We start from the raw sequence: 21,532 nt of genomic DNA on the forward strand, positions 1-21,532 counted from the left end.
TCGACCGCCTTCGAAACGCCAGATACTTTTCATCCATGGACCTGCGCAGTGGTTATTGGCAAATCGAAGTCGATGACCGTGACCGGGAAAAAACTGCGTTTATTACCCCTGATGGGCTTTTTGAATTTAAGGTGCTTCCTTTCGGACTATGCTCTGCTCCTGCAACTTTTCAAAGAATGATGGACACAGTCTTATCCGGTCTTAAGTGGCAATCATGTCTTGTTTATTTAGACGACGTCGTCGTTTTTTCGGAGACCTTCGAGCAGCACCTTCAGCGTCTTCGTACAGTACTTAATGCGCTTCGAACGGCTGGTCTATCACTGAAGCCCGAAAAATGCCACTTCGGATACGAAGAGCTCAAATTTCTCGGGCATGTCGTAAGCCGCGATGGAATTCTGCCGGATCCCGAAAAAACGAAAGCCGTTTCTGCCTTCCCAGCTCCTACGAACAAAGGCGAGGTCCGTCGCTTTTTGGGACTTTGCGCCTACTACCGTCGCTTTGTACCAAACTTTTCTAAAATAGCCGAACCCTTGCACTATCTTACAAGGGACACCGTCCCTTTTGTTTGGGGCCGAGAGCAACAACATGCTTTTTGCGAGCTGCAGCGACGCCTTCAAGCTCCACCGATCCTGGGTCACTTTGACGAAGATGCCGACACTGAAATCCACACGGATGCCAGCAATGTTGGCCTCGGGGCCGTCCTTGTGCAGTGGCAAGAAGGCAGCGAACGGGTGATCGCCTACGCTAGTCGTACCTTGTCATCGGCTGAATCCAACTACTCCACTACAGAGAAAGAGTGCCTAGCTGTTGTGTGGGCTATAACCAAGTTCCGACCCTACCTGTACGGACGACCTTTCAAAGTAGTCACCGACCACCACTCTTTGTGTTGGCTTGCAGGCCTCAAAGATCCCTCAGGCCGCCTCGCCCGATGGAGTCTGCGCCTTCAAGAGTTTGACGTTACGGTAGTCTACAAGTCAGGGCGCAAGCACACCGATGCTGACTGTCTGTCACGCGCCCCAGTCGAAAAGACTACACCTGACCTAACGGACGACGACAATTTCCTCTGTGCCGTCACAGCGTCAGACTTGGCTCAGCGACAGCGTGACGACATGGAGCTTCGTCCACTCATCGACTTTCTTGAGGGACAGCTTACCCATCCACCGCGGACGTTCAGACGCACGATTTCGACATTCTTTCTCCGCAACAACGTCTTATACAAGCACTGCTTTGACCCTAGCGCTCAAACCGATCTCCTGGTGGTACCATCCGCGATGCGAGAAGAGATCCTCAGTGCGTGTCATGACGAACCAACTTCTGGACATCTCGGGTTCACGCGTACTCTCGCGCGTATCCGCCACAAATACTACTGGCCTAAACTCTCCCGCACTGTCAAGCACTACGTTAAAACCTGCCGAGACTGCCAGCGGCGCAAGACTCCGTCCATGAAACCTGCTGGTCTTTTACAACCCGTTGAACCCCCACGAGCGCCTTTTCAGCAAGTTGGCATGGACTTACTTGGTCCATTTCCCAAATCTTCAACTGGTAACCGCTGGATAGTAGTTGCAACGGATTATTTAACACGTTACTGCGAAACGCGACCTCTTCCAAGAGCCACCGCTAGTGATGTCGCCGACTTCTTCATTCATGCTGTCGTCCTTCGTCATGGCGCACCAGCAGTGGTCATTACCGACAGAGGCACCGCCTTCACCGCCCAACTTCTGGAAGAAGTGCTGACACTTAGCGGCACAGTTCACCGCCGGACGACAGCATACCATCCGCAAGCCAACGGCCTCACCGAACGGCTCAACAAAACCATTGCTGACATGCTCTCCATGTATGTGGACGTGGATCACAAGAATTGGGACCGCGTTCTACCATTCGTAACCTTCGCATATAACACCGCCGTCCAGGAGACCACAGGATTCACACCTTTCCGCTTGCTTCACGGCCGCGAGGTTACCACGATGTTAGACGTCATGCTACTGCCTGACCCATTTGTGACCACCACAGAAAATGCTGCCGAGTATGCTCAGCGCGCCGAAGAAGCTCGTCAGCTAGCCCGGTTTCGCATCCGCTCTCAGCAACAATACGACGCTCACCGATACAACCTTCGTCATAGAGAGGTGACGTACGAACCCGGAGAAAAAGTATGGATATGGACTCCCGTCCGCCAACGCGGCAAGTCCGAGAAACTCCTACGTCATTACTTCGGGCCCTACAGAGTTCTCGAACGCCTCAGCGACATCAACTACCGAGTTATTCCTGAGAGCAGCACACGATCTTCTCGTCGTGCACCACAACCTGACGTAGTCCACGTATCTAGGATGAAGCCATATCACTCACGCTGAGGACTTCCCCTTGCCTTTACAACATCGAAAGCATCGAGGCGATGCTTTTTGAGAGGGGGAGTAATGACACGTGCATACAGTGGGTCTTTGTCTGTTGTGCGAGGCAGTTTTGCTATTTGTGCGTGGCGGAGTTTTTGGCGGCTAGTAGAAGAGAACAACGACGTTCAGCTCGATTGTAACTGACGTGCTGAAAGCCGGGCTGTTATTGACTTTCGTTTTTATTACCGTGACAATATAAAGTAGCCAGTAGAGGTAAAAAGAGATTGCTCTCCAGCCACTTGCCTGCCATGTCCTGCTGCAGTGGTGTGGCAGTCGCGGGTCCCGACGATCACTGTGTGAATCTATCTTCAGATCAGGCAACAGATCGAGTGACTCTCGGGGCATTTGCACGCCCCCCTTGCTCAGAGTGAGCGATATTCATGGGATGTGCACGCGTACCTGGCGGGTCTTTTCGCTCCACTTTTCTTGGCTTTGCATCCCGTGTCGATGGCCCGAAAAACCGATGTGGTGGCATCAATAAACATTCACGGTGCGGCTGACTGCCGCAGACGGTCCACTTGTGACGGCACTGCGTGTTATGCTTGCGCGACTATTGGGCGGAAGCATGCAGCGGGAAGCTGCGGGCTTTCCGCACCTCTGCCCGGCCACCGTCCCGTTCGTCGCATCCACGCTGATCAACCCCGCCATTTGTATATACATAGACGAGACGCGGCTTAGCCATGCGTGAAAAGCGCACGGCGCCGATTAAAGTCGTTTGCAACGAGTTGTATGTACGTACCTGACAAGTCAGAGAACGAGAGATAAGGACAGTATAGATAGGATGCACAGAACGCGGAAGGCGTTCACGGCAATATGTTATTCGGGCGTTGGCTGCATGCATCGAGGAGTATATGTAACGGTTCTCATGTGTTGAGAATCTAATTAAGATAATAATTGAACGCCGCTCGTTGTACAACCACTATATCGCGTTTTGTTTCTTTTTGTTGATATACAGTTCTTGAAGGAGTACTGACACGATTTTGAGACATCGCAAAATGAACACATTTCTCGTTTCCTTGGTATGCACGCTCTCCACACATCAAGTCAGACAACACGTATAAAATATTCTACTCTGATTTTAAAGTTTTCGTGGCTGAGCATCTGCAAGCCGGCTCCACCGCAATAGACATTATCCCGGCGAGTCCAGCACAGTTAAACTGAGTTCACTCAACATTGTTTACGTGCACCACGAGCAGATGACAGATCTGCCGCTATAATATAGCACGTCGCGAGTTGCTGTCTCCCTGTGACGTCACACTGCGACGACACGTCACTGAGAAGCCACCCCCTCGATGTTGATACCGAGAGTGTTTTTTTAGGCTAGTGGTATTAAAAATATATTCGATGCATACCCAGGCACCACAATACGCTTTTTAGGGTTCTCGACACCAGTGGTTTTATTTAGAGCAACAACCCTAAAATATTTAAAATTCGTTTCAGTACTCCTTCAAGGGGACAGTAAAGATCTTGTACTAGTAAATTATCTTAGAAAATTACACTTTCACAGTATCAAAAGTCCCACTCTTGCCGCGAGAAGACGTTTGGTTAGCGGGAAAACACGCAGAAAAAAAACAAAAAAACAAAACATGGCTGATCTCTCAGTCATATGAATCGGTATAGCACGTAAGTGAAACGTATCTTGGCAGCAGTACCTGAATGTTTATTGTGCATTTGTGAGCTGTACAATACCTATTGGTGTTTGGCAACACCGTTTGACGTGGATACACCCACGTTGACGCCTAGTGGCAAGTCTCCATCCCGACGACTAACGCCCATGATCATGATTTAACGGTAGCTGGAGTTGTTAACATATACCTAGACACAGAATATGGTAAATTCCGCGCAAAGATGGCATCAACAAGCACATAACAAAGTAACTCGACATGCACTCCTTCAAAGCTTCGTCAGTTGAGAGAAACGGCAAAGTGTGCGCTCCTTAGTAATATAGGATAACCTACACATGTGCTCAGAAACCTCGGGAGGCATACGTTCGTAGCTTTAACCGTGCACGCTCTAAGGCATTCTGCTGGCGTTTGTCTCGCTCCATGCACAAAGGCGCGAAATTCTCCCGTGGATGTCGTTGCCTTTCCGAGGCGCTTATTGCAGCAGTTATATTAGTCCGTGCTATCGCACTCAAAGCAGTATTTAGGCGGCGGAGAAACTCCGTTGGTGCATGTGGAAGCTGCACTCCTCTGACAACGAGCGATCACACGATAACACGACGCGAAAGGAAAAGCACGTAGCTTAATGTCCGGGGCGCTTCCTCGATGCCAGCGCGCGGCCAGCGTTCTTTCGCTGGCATCGAAGCGCCCGAACTGCGTCATCACCAAGTCGCTCCCTATCGGCGCTTGTTAGTGCCATGACGCAGTACTTCACTTCGCCGCTCACAGACGGCGACACCACCTCGCAGGCCAAGGGCAACGTGCGAGAGAGAATGGGGCTCTTCGATTTTTCACTTCTGGCTACCCGCGGGCTGCCAGAGCCAGCAGAGCGCGCTCGTTTTTCTCGGGTTGCTCCGACCCCCCCCCCCCCCCCCCCCCCGCGGCGCACTTCCGGTTGGCGTTCGGTTTCCTCGGGTTGGACGGTTCTGGCCCGCGGGTCACCAGAAGCTTCCAGGACAATTTAGTCGTGGAAGCTCTCTGGAAGGTTTCGGGCTAGCAGACGCCGAAAAGAGACGATACGCGCTCGCCGCCATCTTTGTGAGGACTCGACGGATTGCAATGCGGGCGCTTGCGGACTACACCTTTGCTTGTCCTTACGCTCGGGCCGCTCGGCGCCGTTCCGCCGTGCGAGATGGCGCGATTACGAATGGCGGCGAGCATTTGGAGCTAATGTTTATTGCTTTTCTTATGTGTCCCGTGAAGTTTCCTTCCGTGAACAACGCGGCGAACTGTTGCGTTCTAACCATGCTAACTGCGTCGTGCACATGTCCCAAAAGTTATGTACACGTTCGTACGAACGCATGGAGACCCCTTTCGAGTTTATTTTTTCGCAGTAGTATTCGATTGTGGTGTCGTGTGTGCTTTATGTGCATTTAGTTGAGACGATTGTGTTCGAACTAGCTATTTCGCTCCGTCGTATGTTTGCGTGCGTGAACCCCGTCAGAACTTAACTATTTCAACTTGGTCTTCGATGTTGATAAAATGCACTGATCGAATAACAGCGATCGCGACGTTGTTTTTTGTGTGATGCTCGTTGGTCGCGAACGGCGTGCGAGCGTACTTCGATCTGCGGGCCAGTATATGAGGTATGGTATTATGTTATGCTACGACGCGTCGATGTGAAAAACGAAGATGAATTCAGAAATGCATACATCCTTTGTTGCTTATTTCATCGTCGGCTTTGTCTTTTTCCACCTCTTAGTAATAATTCCATGCAGTATGTACGCGGTTATCACCTAGCTCAAATAAAAGCTGAGCTAGTACATGAGATTTTTGGAGTGCCACTTAGGACTGGAAAAGAGGCTCAGGCAACATCTGCCAAAACGAGTCGAAGACGCGTCACACGGAAGTTTATTTTAGATATAAAGCGCACTCGTGGTACCCATACCACCGCACGTCTCAAGTTATGACAAAACGCAAGCTGGTCAACGCGTGTGTGCGACGTAGTACGCGATAGATCCTCGAGCTCTTTTGGGGACACGATCAGTTTCGCGAGATTTTCGCGTCGTGTTGTGCAGCGACTGTTACATGTACTAAGCAGACGTGAGCTGGTTAAGCCGTTAGCGGCGCGGTAGCTCACCTTGCATCGCTTTCGTGGCGCCGTGCGTCAGCTGGCTGTTTTGTTCGCGGACGGGGCGAGTTGCGCACGATTTTGCGAACGTACGTGATCGTATCCCAAATACGTATGCTCGAGAATATCACTTCAGCTCTTCAGCAAACCTAGACACATATTTTCAAGCGGGCAATGCAGGAAAACCAACGCGCACGCGGTGCAAAGATTCGTTTGCTGCCACGGCGGTAGCGTTTGTTTACGTTAAATTTGCTGGCTGTCCCAGCGTTCGATTTTGTAATCTTGGGGCAGCTTCGGGTTGTCTCGGGTTTCCCACGCACGTGACCAAGACGCTGTTTCCTGTCCCGACCGGAACTAGCTGGCTGACCCTCTGGCTATCTCTGGCTGCCAGAAAGGTGCCAGAAGTCCGAAAATCGAAGAGCCCCAATGTGTGAGAGGCATAAGGCGCGTTTGTGGAGCCCCGGTGCTTTCAGCAGTCTGGCCGTGGGCCTCAAGTAATAAACGTCAAAATGTTTCCCTTGCCTCGATGTCCTCTCTAAGAGCCTCAGCTGGCCATTGGCTCTGATGCCGTGGTCATGAGCCCACAACAGGGACCTCACGGGAACACCTTCATGCTTATAACTTAACATGGTTATATCATAACACGGATGCTATTTTGGCCTTCTGCCCATGAGACACCTTGAAGACTTCTTCCAGCGTGTCACAGATTCAGCATATACAGGCCATTGATATAAGGCGACATGGGCGTCGGCAGAATTTTGTCTTGGGGGGCGCAAACCCGTGTTGCATCGCGGCAGGGGGACGGGGGGACCACTGTTGTAGCTGGGCAGGGGCGTAGCCAGGGTGGGGGGAGGGGTTGGGGGTTCAACTCCCCCCCCCCCGAAATTTTTCACTTTTGCTTGCGTAATATACACGCGCACATACAAACGCACGCACGAACATGTATAAAGTATGGTTACCCCCCCGCCCCCCTCCCCGAAAAAAAATTTCTGGCTACGCCCCTGTAGCCGGGGTAGGGGGAAAGGGCTGCAGGTGTGGCTTGAGGGGGGCAAGTGCCCCTTTTGCACCCCCCTGCCGACGCTAGGTGAAGGAACAATTAGCCCAATAATCAGCATGCGTGTTGCTGGTGCACGAAGACAGTTCTGGTATTCAACGACACACGTGCTAATGTTGATGACACCTGTGTGAGGGAAGGTCATTTGCGGAAGCTCAGTGGGGTTCATGTTTTCTTACATCTGTGGCATAAGTAATGCATGAAACAATCATGCTAGCTATATGGATTTCGCAATCCCAGGCTTCTGTGATGCATCGCCACTAATTTCGCGAACGTTTTTATACTGTATTTGATAAAAAGTGCAACTCTGCAACAATGATCAATATAAGCGCTGAATTTTCATTAAAAAACAAAAACGAGCACAAATACCGAAATTACAGATCTACTCATTTCTACTGATTTTTGGCAAAAATATTTACTACTATTTTTTTATGCGTGGTGGCAACATTGACCAGGATACTGACTATTCCTGTTTGTTCTCAGATCCACTCTGCTGTCTTCCTATCGCGTAGTCACGCCTATCATTTCTCGTTCGATCGCATGCGGTGTGGCCCTTAAGTTCTCGAGTTTCAATGTTATTCTCCAGGTCTCTGCGCCATATATTAGAAGCGATATGTATGAGTACACACACACACACACACACACACACACACACACACACACACACACACACACACACACACCACACACACACACACACACACACACACACACACACACACGCGCGCACGCACGCACGCACGCACGCACACACACATATTTTCGTTGTTTAAGTATGTATACATACGCTATGAATTTTATACTATATATGTTATATAGTATACTGTACACGTTATGCGTTTATACACGTATATACATACAAACTAAAGCTTTCTGGGGCATTTCCGCGGGACATATCGTGCAGGGGCGTAGCCAGAAATTTTTTTCGGGGTGGGGGGTTCAACCATACTTTATGTATGTTCGTGTGTGCGTTTGTATGTATGCGTGCACATCTACACATGCAAAATTGAAAATTTTCGATGGGTTTTGAACCCCCGCCCCCCTTTGGCTACGCCCCTGATATCTTGGCCTTTCTAATGTCATTGATAGTTCCACATGGAACTTTAGTTTCAGATGTTCAGCTTTGAATGCACTAATTAATAAGGACGGATGACTTATCTGCGGGTTCTGGAGTTCAGAATAGAAGTCTTGAAGCACCTTCACTATGTCATTAAAACTGCTGAGTCCGCCGCGTTGGAACAGTGCTAACGGTGTTCGGCTGCTGACCAAAGGGCGTGGGTTCGATCCCGGCCGTGGCGGTCGCATTTAGATGGAGGCGAAATACCAGAGACCCGTCTACTGTGCGATGTCAATGCACGTTAAAGCACACCAAATGGTCAAAATTTCTAGAGCCCTATAAAGCGTGCCTCATAATCATATTGTTTTGGCATGTAAAAACCCAGATATTATTATTCGAAATTGCTGAGGACATTCTCGTGTTTATCTTTTAGTGCATACATTTTGTTCCTTGCTATGCGGAATTTCTTTTTAGCTCATTTGATGCTTCTGACTTTTTTTTTCTGCTGTTTCTATCTGATTGACGCTATAATTCCGCGTGTGCAAATTCTATTTTATCTCTTCTGGTACTAACTTGGACTCGTTTTCTTATTCTTTCGTGGTTTGAAAAAGCTTGCTTACTTCTTTTCTTGTTGCTTTACCTCCAACTTCAGTTGCTGCCTCAGAAATCTCTTTATTTGCAGTTTCGTTCATTACCTAGGTCGTTTGTTCAGGGGCGGCGCCAGTGGGGGGTTTGGGGGGGCTCCAGCCCTCCCAAAATTTCCGCCTGCCCCCCTTTGCCCCCCCCCCCCAAGAGCAAGCATAGTCAAAATACAATGCATATGTTCCCATCCTCTCTGCCCCCTGCCCCCCCTGAAGGAACCCACTTGTCATGGGTGCCCCCCAGTAAAAAAATCCTGGCGCCGCCCCTGCGTTTGTTTCTCCTTGTTCTGAAGCATCGCATGTGTTAATTCTCAAGGGCAATAATAAATTCCTTTGTTTTTGCCCCCACTATATCTAGGTTGGTGTGCTTTTTAGTGATTAATTTTATTCTTGATCTCAGGTGAGAGCGATCGCTGTAGCATCCGACCGATCACTACCCTTTACCTTGCACACTATACTTTTGTGTTCCCTACTATGCCTGGGCTTCCGCACGTTATTACGTACGTTTCGTTTTTTGTTCATTATGAAGAAAAACAGCGCTGCTTTAAAACACGGACAAGAACACACGAGGGCGGGCGCTGCCCCGTACTTCGTACTACATTCAGTTTATATATGTTGGTCCTGAAATGCTCAACTGACGTGATATACGTTGCACCTTTATTCTATTAATTTTTTTATTGTGAAGCAAACTCAATTGCCTTAAGGCGTAGTGCTTGTTGTGTATAATCAAACCCAAGTTTTTCGAGGGCTAATGGTGCCTCTCATTTCTGTTAGCACTTCAGCTGCCCTAAATTTGAAGCAAACGTACATGCTGAACCTTTCATTCGTGAACCTTGCTTACATTTGCAACAGCAGAACTGTAAAAGATACTTTGCATGCAATGTATTGTTTCTTATTTAACTATAAATAAGCGAAATAAAGAAAGGTGTGGCTAAGTGTGTATTTTTACAAAGAATATCGCTTACAACGAAACTAGTCTTTCGTAGACTAAACTGGCGCTCCGACGGGGCAGTAGCGACATCTGAAAGGTGGGAAAGTACCTCGCAGGCGTTCTGTGAGCATTTTTGCCTTTGTATATGCCGTTCTTTTGTTCATTTTTGTTCGACCTTCGCGCTGTTCGCGTGGGCACGGGGCCAGGCCGGGTCGTCGTGCGTGGGACGCGCGCGCGCAAAGCGACCGTCGCGGCACCCAGCGTCTCGCGGGCGAAACTGCGGTGATTCCACGTCCGGAAGTCGATCAGGCAGGATGGATCGCGACACCAAGCACACTTCCTGTATTGGCCTGATTTAACAAAATGGCCAATGTGAAGAAAGTGGTGGACGAAGCACGGGAGCAAAATAACCCCGAGCTCGACCTCGTCGACCGAGGAATCACCTCCATCTGAAGAGATACCGGATTGTGTGAGTTGCGGGCTCTGCGAAGGCGTACTCCCTGTTTTTGACCCCTTTCCAAATTTGGCGCGGCCGCCGTATTTTTAAACCGGTTGTGATGTCACATCTGCGGGGGTTGATTCACGTATATGGGGTTTACATGTTGCGGTCTACGTCGCATCGTTGCGTTGATCTGTAGCGCAACATGGGTCGCAGCAATGCTCTCGAGTGTTTACTATATCATATCCGCCTGTGGTTGAGCGTTGGTGGTGCGAAACACGACTGCACATGCAAACAGAAAGTAAACAAAGCAACGCATGGGTACGACCTGGGCGTAGCCAACATGAGTTCACTCTCGCTGCGTGATATCGCAGCCGTCAGAGTGTTGAATCATTCTAATAACACTGTTGGAAGCTTCATAATTTGTGCAATGAACCATGTCACATGTTTAGGTTGCCTATCTGTCTATTTCTTTCTGCGGCAAACGCCTCACTTGATCAATTGGGCGTGAGCATCAACGATTTCCCTCTGTTTCCCTGTTTGCATTTCGTCAAACGCTTTCAGCTCTTTGTTGAGGAATTCAAGATTAGTAATGCAACGCTCACGTTTTATTTGGGAAACGCATGCCTTTGTGCCAACGCCTACACGCGACAGTTGGTACGTCACCCCACAGATGCGTTTGTTTGACCAATGGTTTGACAGTTGGTTTCGATCATTGCCGTTATGACGTATTGGGCGTCGGTAATGTGGTTACTTTGCAAACACGGTAATATTAGCGCTCGCCGTCGCCAATAGAAAAGATTGTATTTTGAAAACGAAGGTGAGGGTGTTTTCTTTCAATACGTCCTGTTTCGTAATCGAACCCCGTCACCTGCGCGATATTTGCATGCCGCCCTGTATATTATGCTAATTCATGTGTCGTGTAAATCGTCATAAAAAGCGTGCATTGTGTGCATTGTTGTGTGTTGCAGTCTCAGGTTTGATTTGAGGTTGCAGATATCTCTGGAAGTGTTGTGTATTGCTTGCCAGTGCGTTATTTTTAACCCTACAGATAGTTAGTTTGTTTATTCACATGCATTATCTGCATCTGTATGGCTTTCGGTTTATTTTACCAAGGACGCACATCTGCGTTAACTCTTTTTCAGTCTCTCTGCCGAATTTGACGAGGTTGACATTGAGCCACAACAAAATCAGAGGTAAGTGTGCCTGTAAAAAATATAATAACAATAAAGCCAGTCCATCTCAATAAGGTGAATGTTAGTAATATGCTTGGCTTCCCAAGATATAGGCAGTGATTAACTGTCGTAGCATTTGCGGAAATTGTTTTTTCATGTCACAGCCATCCATCTATTTATTTGGTGGATGTTTTGTGTATTGGATGATTTTTTTTTGTTAAAGCACCTGCGAGAAGGTAAAAGTCACAGCGCTTCATGCAACAGTCCAAAAATGATTGTGCGCTGTGGCCATGTCACATTGTACAGTTGTCACAGAGGCACTTTCGATCGCAGATGAGTCCCAATCGGGATTTAACCTTTTGCGTTGATCAGCTTTATTGCACAACTTGTGCAAGAAAGTTTATTGGGATCAGATAACTTGATCGCAGTTGAAATTGTACCTTTTGACACTCGTATTAAGCAGTAAAAACATTCGTGTACTTGTGTTGGGGTGGTATTTCATGATGCTTATAAGCTGGGGTGGACCGGTGGCCACCTTACTTCTTTGCTCAGCGACTCTACGAAACAGGCAGGCATCCTGAATACCATTATGACGGCTGGCCCATGCTCCTTGTTTAATGAAGGTGACGATTTCGCACTCCCCGCAGTTCCTAATTTCAGGACAATGTAAATACACAAAAGCCTGTGTGCAATATTTGGTCTTTGAAAAACAGGAGAATGCTTCACGAAGGGCTTCCAGAATTATGAATTTGATACCCAAAGTGAAAAACAAGAAGCAACATTCTGAAGGACCTCTGAGACAATGTGCTGGGACATGTGTTGTGGCGCCTAACCACAAGGTGTACACGTTGTAGGGTTAGGGACTATTAAAAGGCTGCTGATATGAAAATTGCACAATTATCAATGCTAAAAATTTTCCAGGATTGCTTCAGTGGTCCTTTGTTGCCACTGTAGCCACAGTGAAATTTTTTTCTTGTCCAAGGCTCTTGAAAAACATTTGCTTTTGGGACCCCTACGCATAGCAGGTTTGCAGTCTTCTATTTATTTATTTTCCTTTCCTTGATACCCTTCCACCTGTATATCAGTTTCATGTCATACTTCATGTTGTGTGTTGTGTAGTGCATCCGATGTGGCTTAAAAGAGCAGGAACACAAATAAACAAAGGAAAATTCATTGGTTATTGAATGCAATACCTTGTATTCTACAGCAGACACCAAACATACGTAAGAACAAAATGGGTTGCTGCACATGCCAAGCTGCACTACATATGCACTGAAGACAAGCAAAGACAAACACATTGTAGTTCATGTCTTATTGTGGCAGTCACTGAGATGGCCTCTACGAAAATACTGGAATGATGCTTGATGGTGCACTACTAACAGAATGAAAATGTCATTGTAAGGAGTCGTTATGCCATGCACATTGCATCTCATTTTGAAATTGCTAATGATGATTTTATGAGCAGCAGTCTTGACATGTATACATTGCGCACCTGTGTACAAACGTACACTCACAGTTTGCTGCCATATGGCAACCATTTTGAATCCCTGTTACACTGTTTTCACGAAAGCTTTAAAACTTTGTTTGCAGTTGTTCCTGCTAGCATAGCAAACTTGTACAACTTGGAAATCCTGACGCTATGCAACAACCAAATTGTGGTAAGTTGCTTTGCTAGCTTGCATCTTTCGCCTTTAATATAGAGGGTTATGGCATATCTTACTTTGGTGAACAAACATTGATGGCTACACTATATTGTGTTCTGTACTTTTTGTACTGCTGCAATGGTGTAAATTACCACTAGTTACTCATGTTTATCTCTTCCCATGACATATCAGTCGGGCTAGTCTTAGTTTCAATACACCAAATAATCCTGTGAGAAAAATTTTTCACGTCTGGTCTACTGTGCTACTGTCAGTTACAATTTTATTGTGCAGGTAAGCTGATGAACTTAAGCAGGAGTGCCACACATTATAGTTCCTTATGTATGTGGCATGTGTCGTACTGGTGGAACTTACTGTTGAGCTTAGCATGAACGAAGGAAGGGGAACGAAAGGAGGAGAATCCCTTAAAATTCCCCTTCATTCGTTCATTCATAGTGATGGTCTCGTTTTGGCAGACCGGATGCCTTGAGGTAGTACGCGAGGGATTTTTGGTCAGCTGCCAGCTCGTAAAAAGATCACGTGCTTCGTGACGCCAGCAGGCAGAAAAAGAGTGTTCCACACGTCGCCATGGCTACTAGTGGCGCTGACCAACACTCCTAGGTTTAAATGCACATATATACCCCATAAAGTGGACAAAAAGTTATATTTTCATCCACTTTACTTTCTTCACATTTACATCATAATTACTACAGACATTCCTGGGCTTTCTTGTCTGTTAGTTCCAATTAATGTAGTGAGCTTAGCGAAAATCGTAGCCAGTGCGTAAGAAAATGTAATGTTACAAAATAAAAATATCTGCCCAATGCGTCGCCAGAAAGTGTTCAGACTCGCATATCACCTTTCTGAATTGCCTCAGTTTACGCTATTATAACAGTTACATTGTGTGTGATTCTCCCTTTTTTTTTGCCAGAATAATATAAGTTACTGAACTTTTAGGATATTGTGTACAGCAAGTGGCTATTGTCTAACTAACAATTCTGATGACAGTTGTTGAACTAAAAATTCTGATCATGGAACTCTTTGGGTAGGTATTCATATTGTGAGCATTTCTTTGACTCCTCATTTCTTTGCTCCTTGAATAAACAGAAATTCTATACCTCACATTTACATACTATTTGTTTGTGGTGGCACACGTGACATAATTAAGCCCCTTGCACTTGAAGCTTTGTCCACTCTTTATTAATGTGCAAAATGTTTTCCACAGGATTACACTAAGCTTCTTTCACCTTGCAGTTTTGTGTAGAACAGATTGATTGGTGTTGCTATGTTTCCACAGGTTGATGCGTGGTTACCACATCTCTGCTTTCCAATGCAGCATTATGATGATGATGATACTCTATGATGGAGCATTCTAAACAAATTTTGGAATAGTAACTTTAGTAGTAAAGATAAGAGAAAAGCCATTGTTGAGTTTGACACATTGTAAGAAATTGTAAATTCTTAATTAAAAGAGACAATTAATTGTTTTGTTGAACCTCCTTATAATGTAGTCACATTCGAAAAAATAAAAATGCTAGGCTTGTGTGAATAGTAAATTTTAGGTTCGAAGAGAATTCAAAGTGAATAGTGATTTGGTCCAATAATTTCGAATTGAATATTAATAGCATATATCACATATTATGAAGAAAAATTAGCATATTTGTCATGACCCAACTTACCTGCACAACATTTTTTAAAAATTGAAACAAGGCATGTGCAAATGTCACTCTTTTTGGTTCAAAAGGAAGTGGAAGCAACTTTGAATAGTAGCAGGATTTGACTTTCGGTAGAATGCAAGTGATAATCTGTAAAACATGTTACGTTTTAAAATTTACTTTACTTAGCCGGTCTAACAAGCATTTAAACTTAAAAAAAATTACACCATCTCCCACTAAAGGGAACCATGTGTGCATGCGAAGCAGCGCATGGTTCGACCTAAAGTTCCGTTCATCACGGGCAGCTTGCCCGATGTTAACGCATCCTTGCAAGTGGAGCACACCATGAATTCACTGTAGTTGTTGTTGCTGTTACTCGTCCTGAACTCTTGTTGGAGCACGCCAGGCGGGTTCATCGTGCATCTGCAGAATCTCGTTCCCCGACGCCATCACGTGATTGCTGAGAGAGTGTGAGGGGGAGAGGCCACAGCGTCTTACCCAGCCCCTTACACAGGCCCGAACGTGCTAGCGCGTGCCAGCACGTTCGGACTAAAATACAATGCGTCGGTTCATGGCGTCTGCAGAATCTCGTTCCCCGATGCCATCACATGTTTGCTGAGAGAGTGTCAGGAGGAGAGGCCACAGAGTCTTACCCAGCCCCTTGCACAGGCCCGAACGCGCTAGCGCATGCCAGCACACATGGTTTTGCCTGCGTTACGCCAAGCTAGGACAGCATACGGCAGCTCGGGTCCCTGTCATCATCAAGGCGGTCAAAGAACAAGAGGAAGAAGACTTCTCCTTGGCGCGAGTGCACGCTCAGATGGCTATGCTAGGTGGTAGAAAGCGGACGGTCGCCAATGGAACTACGGACACAGCCCAGCGCAAAAGCTGCTTCGCGTCTAAAAGTTATGAATTGATGTGCGGGTAATATGTTCATTTAATCTTGAAATGGGGCTTCGTGGCAGTGCAGATTTTTCTTGGAAAGGTTTATTCACGGTATGCGCCCCTCCACTGCAGTTCATTCATTCATTTCAAATACTTCGAAATTCCTGATAATTTAAATTTGAATCGAAGCGAATTTGAATACGCTGATATCCATTCGAATATTCGAAGTGCTCGAATGTTCGCACAAGCCTAAAAAATGCCTTCCTTTTATATGACATTATTGCAAGCACATATTCTTTATACACTATCACCAGAAGGAAAGTTTTCTGATTTAGTTATTTATATCCAAGAATTTATCACATTCGTGTTCCCTATATTGAAATTTGGTTGTATTTGAAGTTTTGTGAAAAGTGTCCCAAATATGATATTGCACAGGTTCGAAATGATGATAAATATTTGCCATGATACAAAAGATCTAGAGAAAGTGATGTTCAATATTTTCTTGTAGAAGGGAGATGGGTTTTGGTTCATTTTTCCACAGCACTAGTGTTCATGTTTAACCGGGTGAATCATTTAAGATGTATGAAGCGTTACATGTTAGGAAATGAATTGTATTCTGGGGTTTTACGTACCAAAACCATAATATGATTAAAAGGCATGCTGTAGCAGGAGACTACAGAATAATTTTGACCACCCAGGTTTCATTAACTTGCACATAAGTATAATTAGATGGGTGTTTTCTGCGTTTAACCTTGATAGAAATGCAGCCGCCGGGCAAGGAATCAAAGCAGCATTCTTGAGCTTAGCAGATCAACACTTTAGCTGCTAAACTTGCATAGTACGTCTTAGCAAATGGTTGGTGACTGGTGGAATTGTGATAACGTTCTCGCTATGTCTGCTGGCTTGCCAAAGTGTCTGATGTGGTCTGATGTTTCCTATCATTGCTTGTAGGAGTTGCCCTCTTCGATCTCTACCATGCCAAAACTGAAGATCCTGAACTTAGCGTGAGTAGCTGTGATAAACTTTCATGTGCTTCTAATATCAAGTATTTCTATGCTGCGCCTTATTGGCAGCTATCAAATTAATGATCAGTATAATATCTGCAAATGATTTGCAAGTTCGTGCTGATTTTACAGATTCTAAGACACCTAACTAACCTGTTTTCTTGTAACAGTGGTTATTGCAGTGACATTTCGATGTGAATTGAATGCTTAGGAACTTAGATGACCGTTACGAACATGGAGCCTCCCATGACTGAGCCATGCCGTTATGACAAGCTGCTGACGTGCCAAGACGGGGAAAACGAAGCAGTGATTTTGCGAGCAGGCCGAGCACAAAAGTTTCAAGGAGACAATCAGTGCCGTCTATCGCATAAACCATTAAATAACGAAAGCAATCACTGTGTTCCTGCAGGAGCATTTACAGGGACAATAAACCATGCAGCATCACCCCTAGTGTCATTCGCTGCATAAGAGCATTACTGACTCTTAATTCTGTTGTTTCGTGCATAGGTGTGGCATACAGCTTCGTCAAAATAAAACTAGCGTCATGACTAGGGCGTCTAGATGTTTCAATGCTATAGTGTTGCAGCGCATGCCCGAAGAAAAACACGTCTGTTTCAAAATTAGAAAGAAATCACTGAAATTTTCACTCATTTATTTCCCGAAAACTTCATTAAGGTCGATTCCACGAAAGATCGAAAAAGGGTGTATATTTGATGTTTCCGATTTTTCTGATAATTTTGTATGTTGTGCACATATGATTGCACAACATGAAATCGCAGTTCGTTTTCAAATAAAAATTTTTTTCAACACAGAAAAATTCGACAAGTGTCGCCGGTTGACGACGACCATTTTACAAAGAATGCGTTTTCGTAACTTCGGAACCATGCTGGCAGCTACTCAAGCTATATATTACAAATATCTTTCTTTTTGGCGGAAGTAGAAGTAAAGAGGAAATAGCTCTTATCATTTCATGGAATTCTGAGTAAATTATGTATTTTTAAAAATTCACGAAAAACGCTGCGTTTTTGAAAATCAGTCAAATTTGGGACGCTATGGCTACTTCTGTGAACATCTTAGCTTGTTCATATTTGCAGTATGAATAGGCCTTTATGTGAATAATGAACCTCTGCATTTGTATTTCTCTAATAATTTTCAAAGTAGTAAATTTTCATGCTCGAAACACCAAAAAGAGAAAAGTGCTCCTCCATTCAAAAATCTATAATAAAAAAAACCCAGTCTCAATTTTGTTCAAAGTCCCCCAAAATGTTCTCAAAGGACTGCAGAATGATATTATGAAAAAACATGTTGCATCATTTTTATTACAACAAAAGCAGAAAATGTCAAACATTGTGTTTCCAGAGCGTTGTGGCTACTGCGTGAAGGACATCTCTAGTAACAAGAAAATACAGTAACACGTCTTTTTTCTTCTCTGAGCTTCGCTAAACAACAGTAATGATCTATTGTCGGAAAGTGGGAGCTGTTTTGTAAAGAAAAAAAGATCGTTCCAATTAAATGCATTTGCGTGGTTTGCGACTTCACGCCAGTGTTAGACATCCCTCAGTCCACAGTAGGCACTTTCAGTTGTAGCCTCCCTTTCTTTCATCTATTTCAGTTGAGTATAATTCATATCTTGAGTGCTAAAGAACGCATTCCCTCCATGCGTCTCTTATGATGATGTGCTGTGTCAGAATTGAGAGATTCGTATAAAAGCCAAGGTCTCTTCATAAATGGAAATGAATTTCTGGAGAGCGGTCGCCAAGAGGTGTGGTTTTTGTTGGCCCAAATGTGTACGTTGTCAAACCTTATGTGATCAATGCAGAGTTTAAAAAGAATCGATTACGTGAAGATTGGTGGCAGCAGTTCTGGCCACGGACAAAACACGTTTTGTTTGCATTGCATCTGCTTTGTTTTGCATATCCTTCTTTCTCTTGAAAGAGTGCTGGCAGATCTGGTTTCCCTCTCGAATTGTGCGCGCATCCTGCTTCATGACCCTCCGCAAAAGATTCTCGATCCGATATCTTCTACGTAACGAAAATTCTGCTGCAGCGGAATTTTCTTTTTGTGCACCATGAGGCAGTCCGTACAAAATCTCGGCCATGGCTATAACGCCTACCCATAGCCACCTTCAGAGCGTAGGATAGTGATCGCATCAAAGTGAAGCACAATTTGGATGCTTAACTTCTATCTCAGGTGGTGTTTGGCTGACTGGCACAGCCGTACTCGTTGCTGTCGTCTGCTCAGGCAGGCGTCCATCGCGCCGCCCTTTGCACCTGTCCGCCTAACGCATGCTACTCCGTTTACACGAGTGCTTGTAGCGCGGGCCACACGATCCGCACGGTGCGGATCCAGAGACCGGGCGGGAGAGCGACGAGCGGTGAAAAATGTATCGTGTAACCAACGCAATTGACACCCCAGCTTTTTCTCGTGCATAGCGACAAAGCCTGGCAAACAATGTGTGGCTGCTGTGATTAGGTTGCACTGCGGTACTCGCCGTTCACCACTGCCGCCATTTGCGATTTCTCACATTCTTACAATGCATGATCAACTCAGCTACACATATTTCGCGTTTAGCTTCGTTACTTTTATATAAGCGCATTTACTAAAAAAAAATTATCCAGAGGAATGAAAATGTCCGTGCTGCCCGTCGACGAGGAATGTAAGTGATGTCGCAAATGCATTTAATTGGAACGATCTTTTTTTTCTTTACAAAACAGTTCCCACTTTCCAACAATAGATCATTACTGCTGTTTAGCGAAGCTCAGAGAAGAAAAAAGACGTGTTACTGTATTTTCTTGTTACTAGAGATGTCCTTTACGCAGTGGCCACCACACTCTGGAAACACAATGTTTGACATTTTCTGCTTTTGTTCTAATAAAAATGATGCAACATGTTTTTTCATAATATCATTCTGCAGTCCTTTGAGAACATTTTGGGGGACTTTGAACAAAATTGAGATTGGGTTTTTTTTATTATAGATTTTTGAATGGAGGAGCACTTTTCTCTTTTTGGTGTTTCGAGCATGAAAATTTACTACTTTGAAAATTATTAGAGAAATACAAATGCAGAGGTGCAGAGGTTCATTATTCACATAAAGGCCTATTCATACTGCAAATATGAACAAGCTAAGATGTTCACAAAAGTAGCCATAGCGTCCCAAATTTGACTGATTTTCAAAAACTCGGCGTTTTTCGTGAATTTTTAAAAATACATGATTTACTCAGAATTCCATGAAATGATAAGAGCTATTTCCTCTTTACTTCTACTTCCGGAAAAAAGAAAGATATTTGTAATATATAGCTTGAGTAGCTGCCAGCATGGTTCCGAAGTTACGAAAACGCATTCTTCGTAAAATGGTCGTCGTCAACCGGCGACACTTGTCTAATTTTTCTGTGTTGAAAAAAATTTTTATTTGAAAACGAACTGCGATTTCATGTTGTGCAATCATATGTGCACAACATACAAAATTATCAGAAAAATCGGAAACATCAAATATACACCCTTTTTCGATCTTTCGTGGAATCGACCTTAAACCAAATTTAGTGCCATGATAGCTTCGTTAATTCGAGTTGAGGACAATGGGTACCTGCCGGAGAAGGGAAATTTCTTTGTTAGGTTGGGAAATTCTTAAAGTCAAGTTTCTTTAGGTGGAGCTTTAACTATATTTTGGGGTGTAGATAGTAACTGGGAGAGCTTTGTGTCGGCTCGATAGCTATATCATTTGTTGGCGTCAGTGTCCTTGGAGCTGTAGAAATTAGTTTGGATCACAGGAACAATACGACTCCATTGGTGGTGCCAATTGTGAGCCTATGGGAGCTTTGTACGTACTGTGTACAACGCCAGGGCTTATGTTTGTTGCACTTAGCTTGAAACAAAAGTAATAAAAAATTGTGGTTTATTTGCATAAAACATGCTTAAGGAAACTAACCCGAGATAGTTTGTGGAGCGTGGGCTGCTAGGCAGCCATTGAACGTCAAGAATTGAGGCATGGTGCATACACTGGTGTTTTCTGAAGTGTTATTTCATCATTTGTCATCATCTTGACCCACTTACCCATGCCTTGTGTCACATGACTTATCCTATGCCTGCACATTACCTAATTTTAGAACACCACCTATAGTTCTCTGCTGTTCTTAATGGAATTTTCTTTGCCTTCACACCCATTTTGTTGCTCCAGTACACCACTGTTCCTTTGTTCGACATGTGACAGAGAACTTTCTTGTGCGCAAAACGTTGGATTCCTACCGTGTGGGCGTGGACATTCCTTTCTCGAGGCTACTTTTCTCAAATGGTCGTGCTTGTTTGTAGTTTTTTTAAAGCACTACCACAGCAGTGGCAAACATCCACTGTGAGTGGGATACAGCTTTGCGTAACTTGTATGCATTGGCGTCCTGGTCTGTTCCCAGCATAAACCGGCTCAGCAGCCTGCCTCGAGGGTTTGGTGCCTTCCCCGTGCTCGAGGTACTCGACCTCACGTACAACAACCTGAACGAGCAGTCCCTGTCCAACAACTTTTTCATAATGGGTAAGCAATCATCACAGGTGTCTCTTTATACCTGTTTGTTGTCACTTTTGTACCAGCACTATTATGTAGGACAAGATTGACGCTAATGAAAAACTAAGGTAAACAAACAACCCGCCACGGTGGTCTAGTGGTTATGGTGCTTGACTGCTGACCTGAAGGTCGTGGGATCGAATCCCGGCCAGGGTGGCTGCATATTGAATGGAGGCGAATATGCTTAAGGCCCATATACTTAGATTTAGGTGCACGTTAAAGAACCCCAGGTGGTCGAAATTTCCGGAGCCCCCCACTACGGCGTCTCTCATTATAGTATCGTGATTTTGAGACGTTAAACCCCGACAATCAAGTTTATTATTATTAAAGTAAACAAGCACCTGCTGATAGGTGCATTAGCAGTGACAACAACAGACTAT

General features: G+C 45.1%; 1 protein-coding gene across 1 annotated transcript in view; it reads left to right on the forward strand.

The window, feature by feature from the left end:
• Positions 1-10,162: 10,162 nt before the first annotated feature.
• LOC119393699 (ras suppressor protein 1-like) overlaps positions 10,163-21,532 on the forward strand; it is a 40,884-nt gene continuing 29,514 nt past the window's right edge. The window contains 5 exon segments of the mRNA XM_037660825.2: positions 10,163-10,271; positions 11,387-11,437; positions 13,007-13,074; positions 16,548-16,600; positions 21,004-21,122. Coding sequence (XP_037516753.1) covers positions 10,166-10,271; positions 11,387-11,437; positions 13,007-13,074; positions 16,548-16,600; positions 21,004-21,122 — 397 coding nt within the window. The 5' untranslated portion in view covers positions 10,163-10,165.

The sequence above is a fragment of the Rhipicephalus sanguineus genome, chromosome 5, assembly GCF_013339695.2.
Source record: "Rhipicephalus sanguineus isolate Rsan-2018 chromosome 5, BIME_Rsan_1.4, whole genome shotgun sequence".
NCBI classification, from domain to species: domain Eukaryota; kingdom Metazoa; phylum Arthropoda; class Arachnida; order Ixodida; family Ixodidae; genus Rhipicephalus; species Rhipicephalus sanguineus.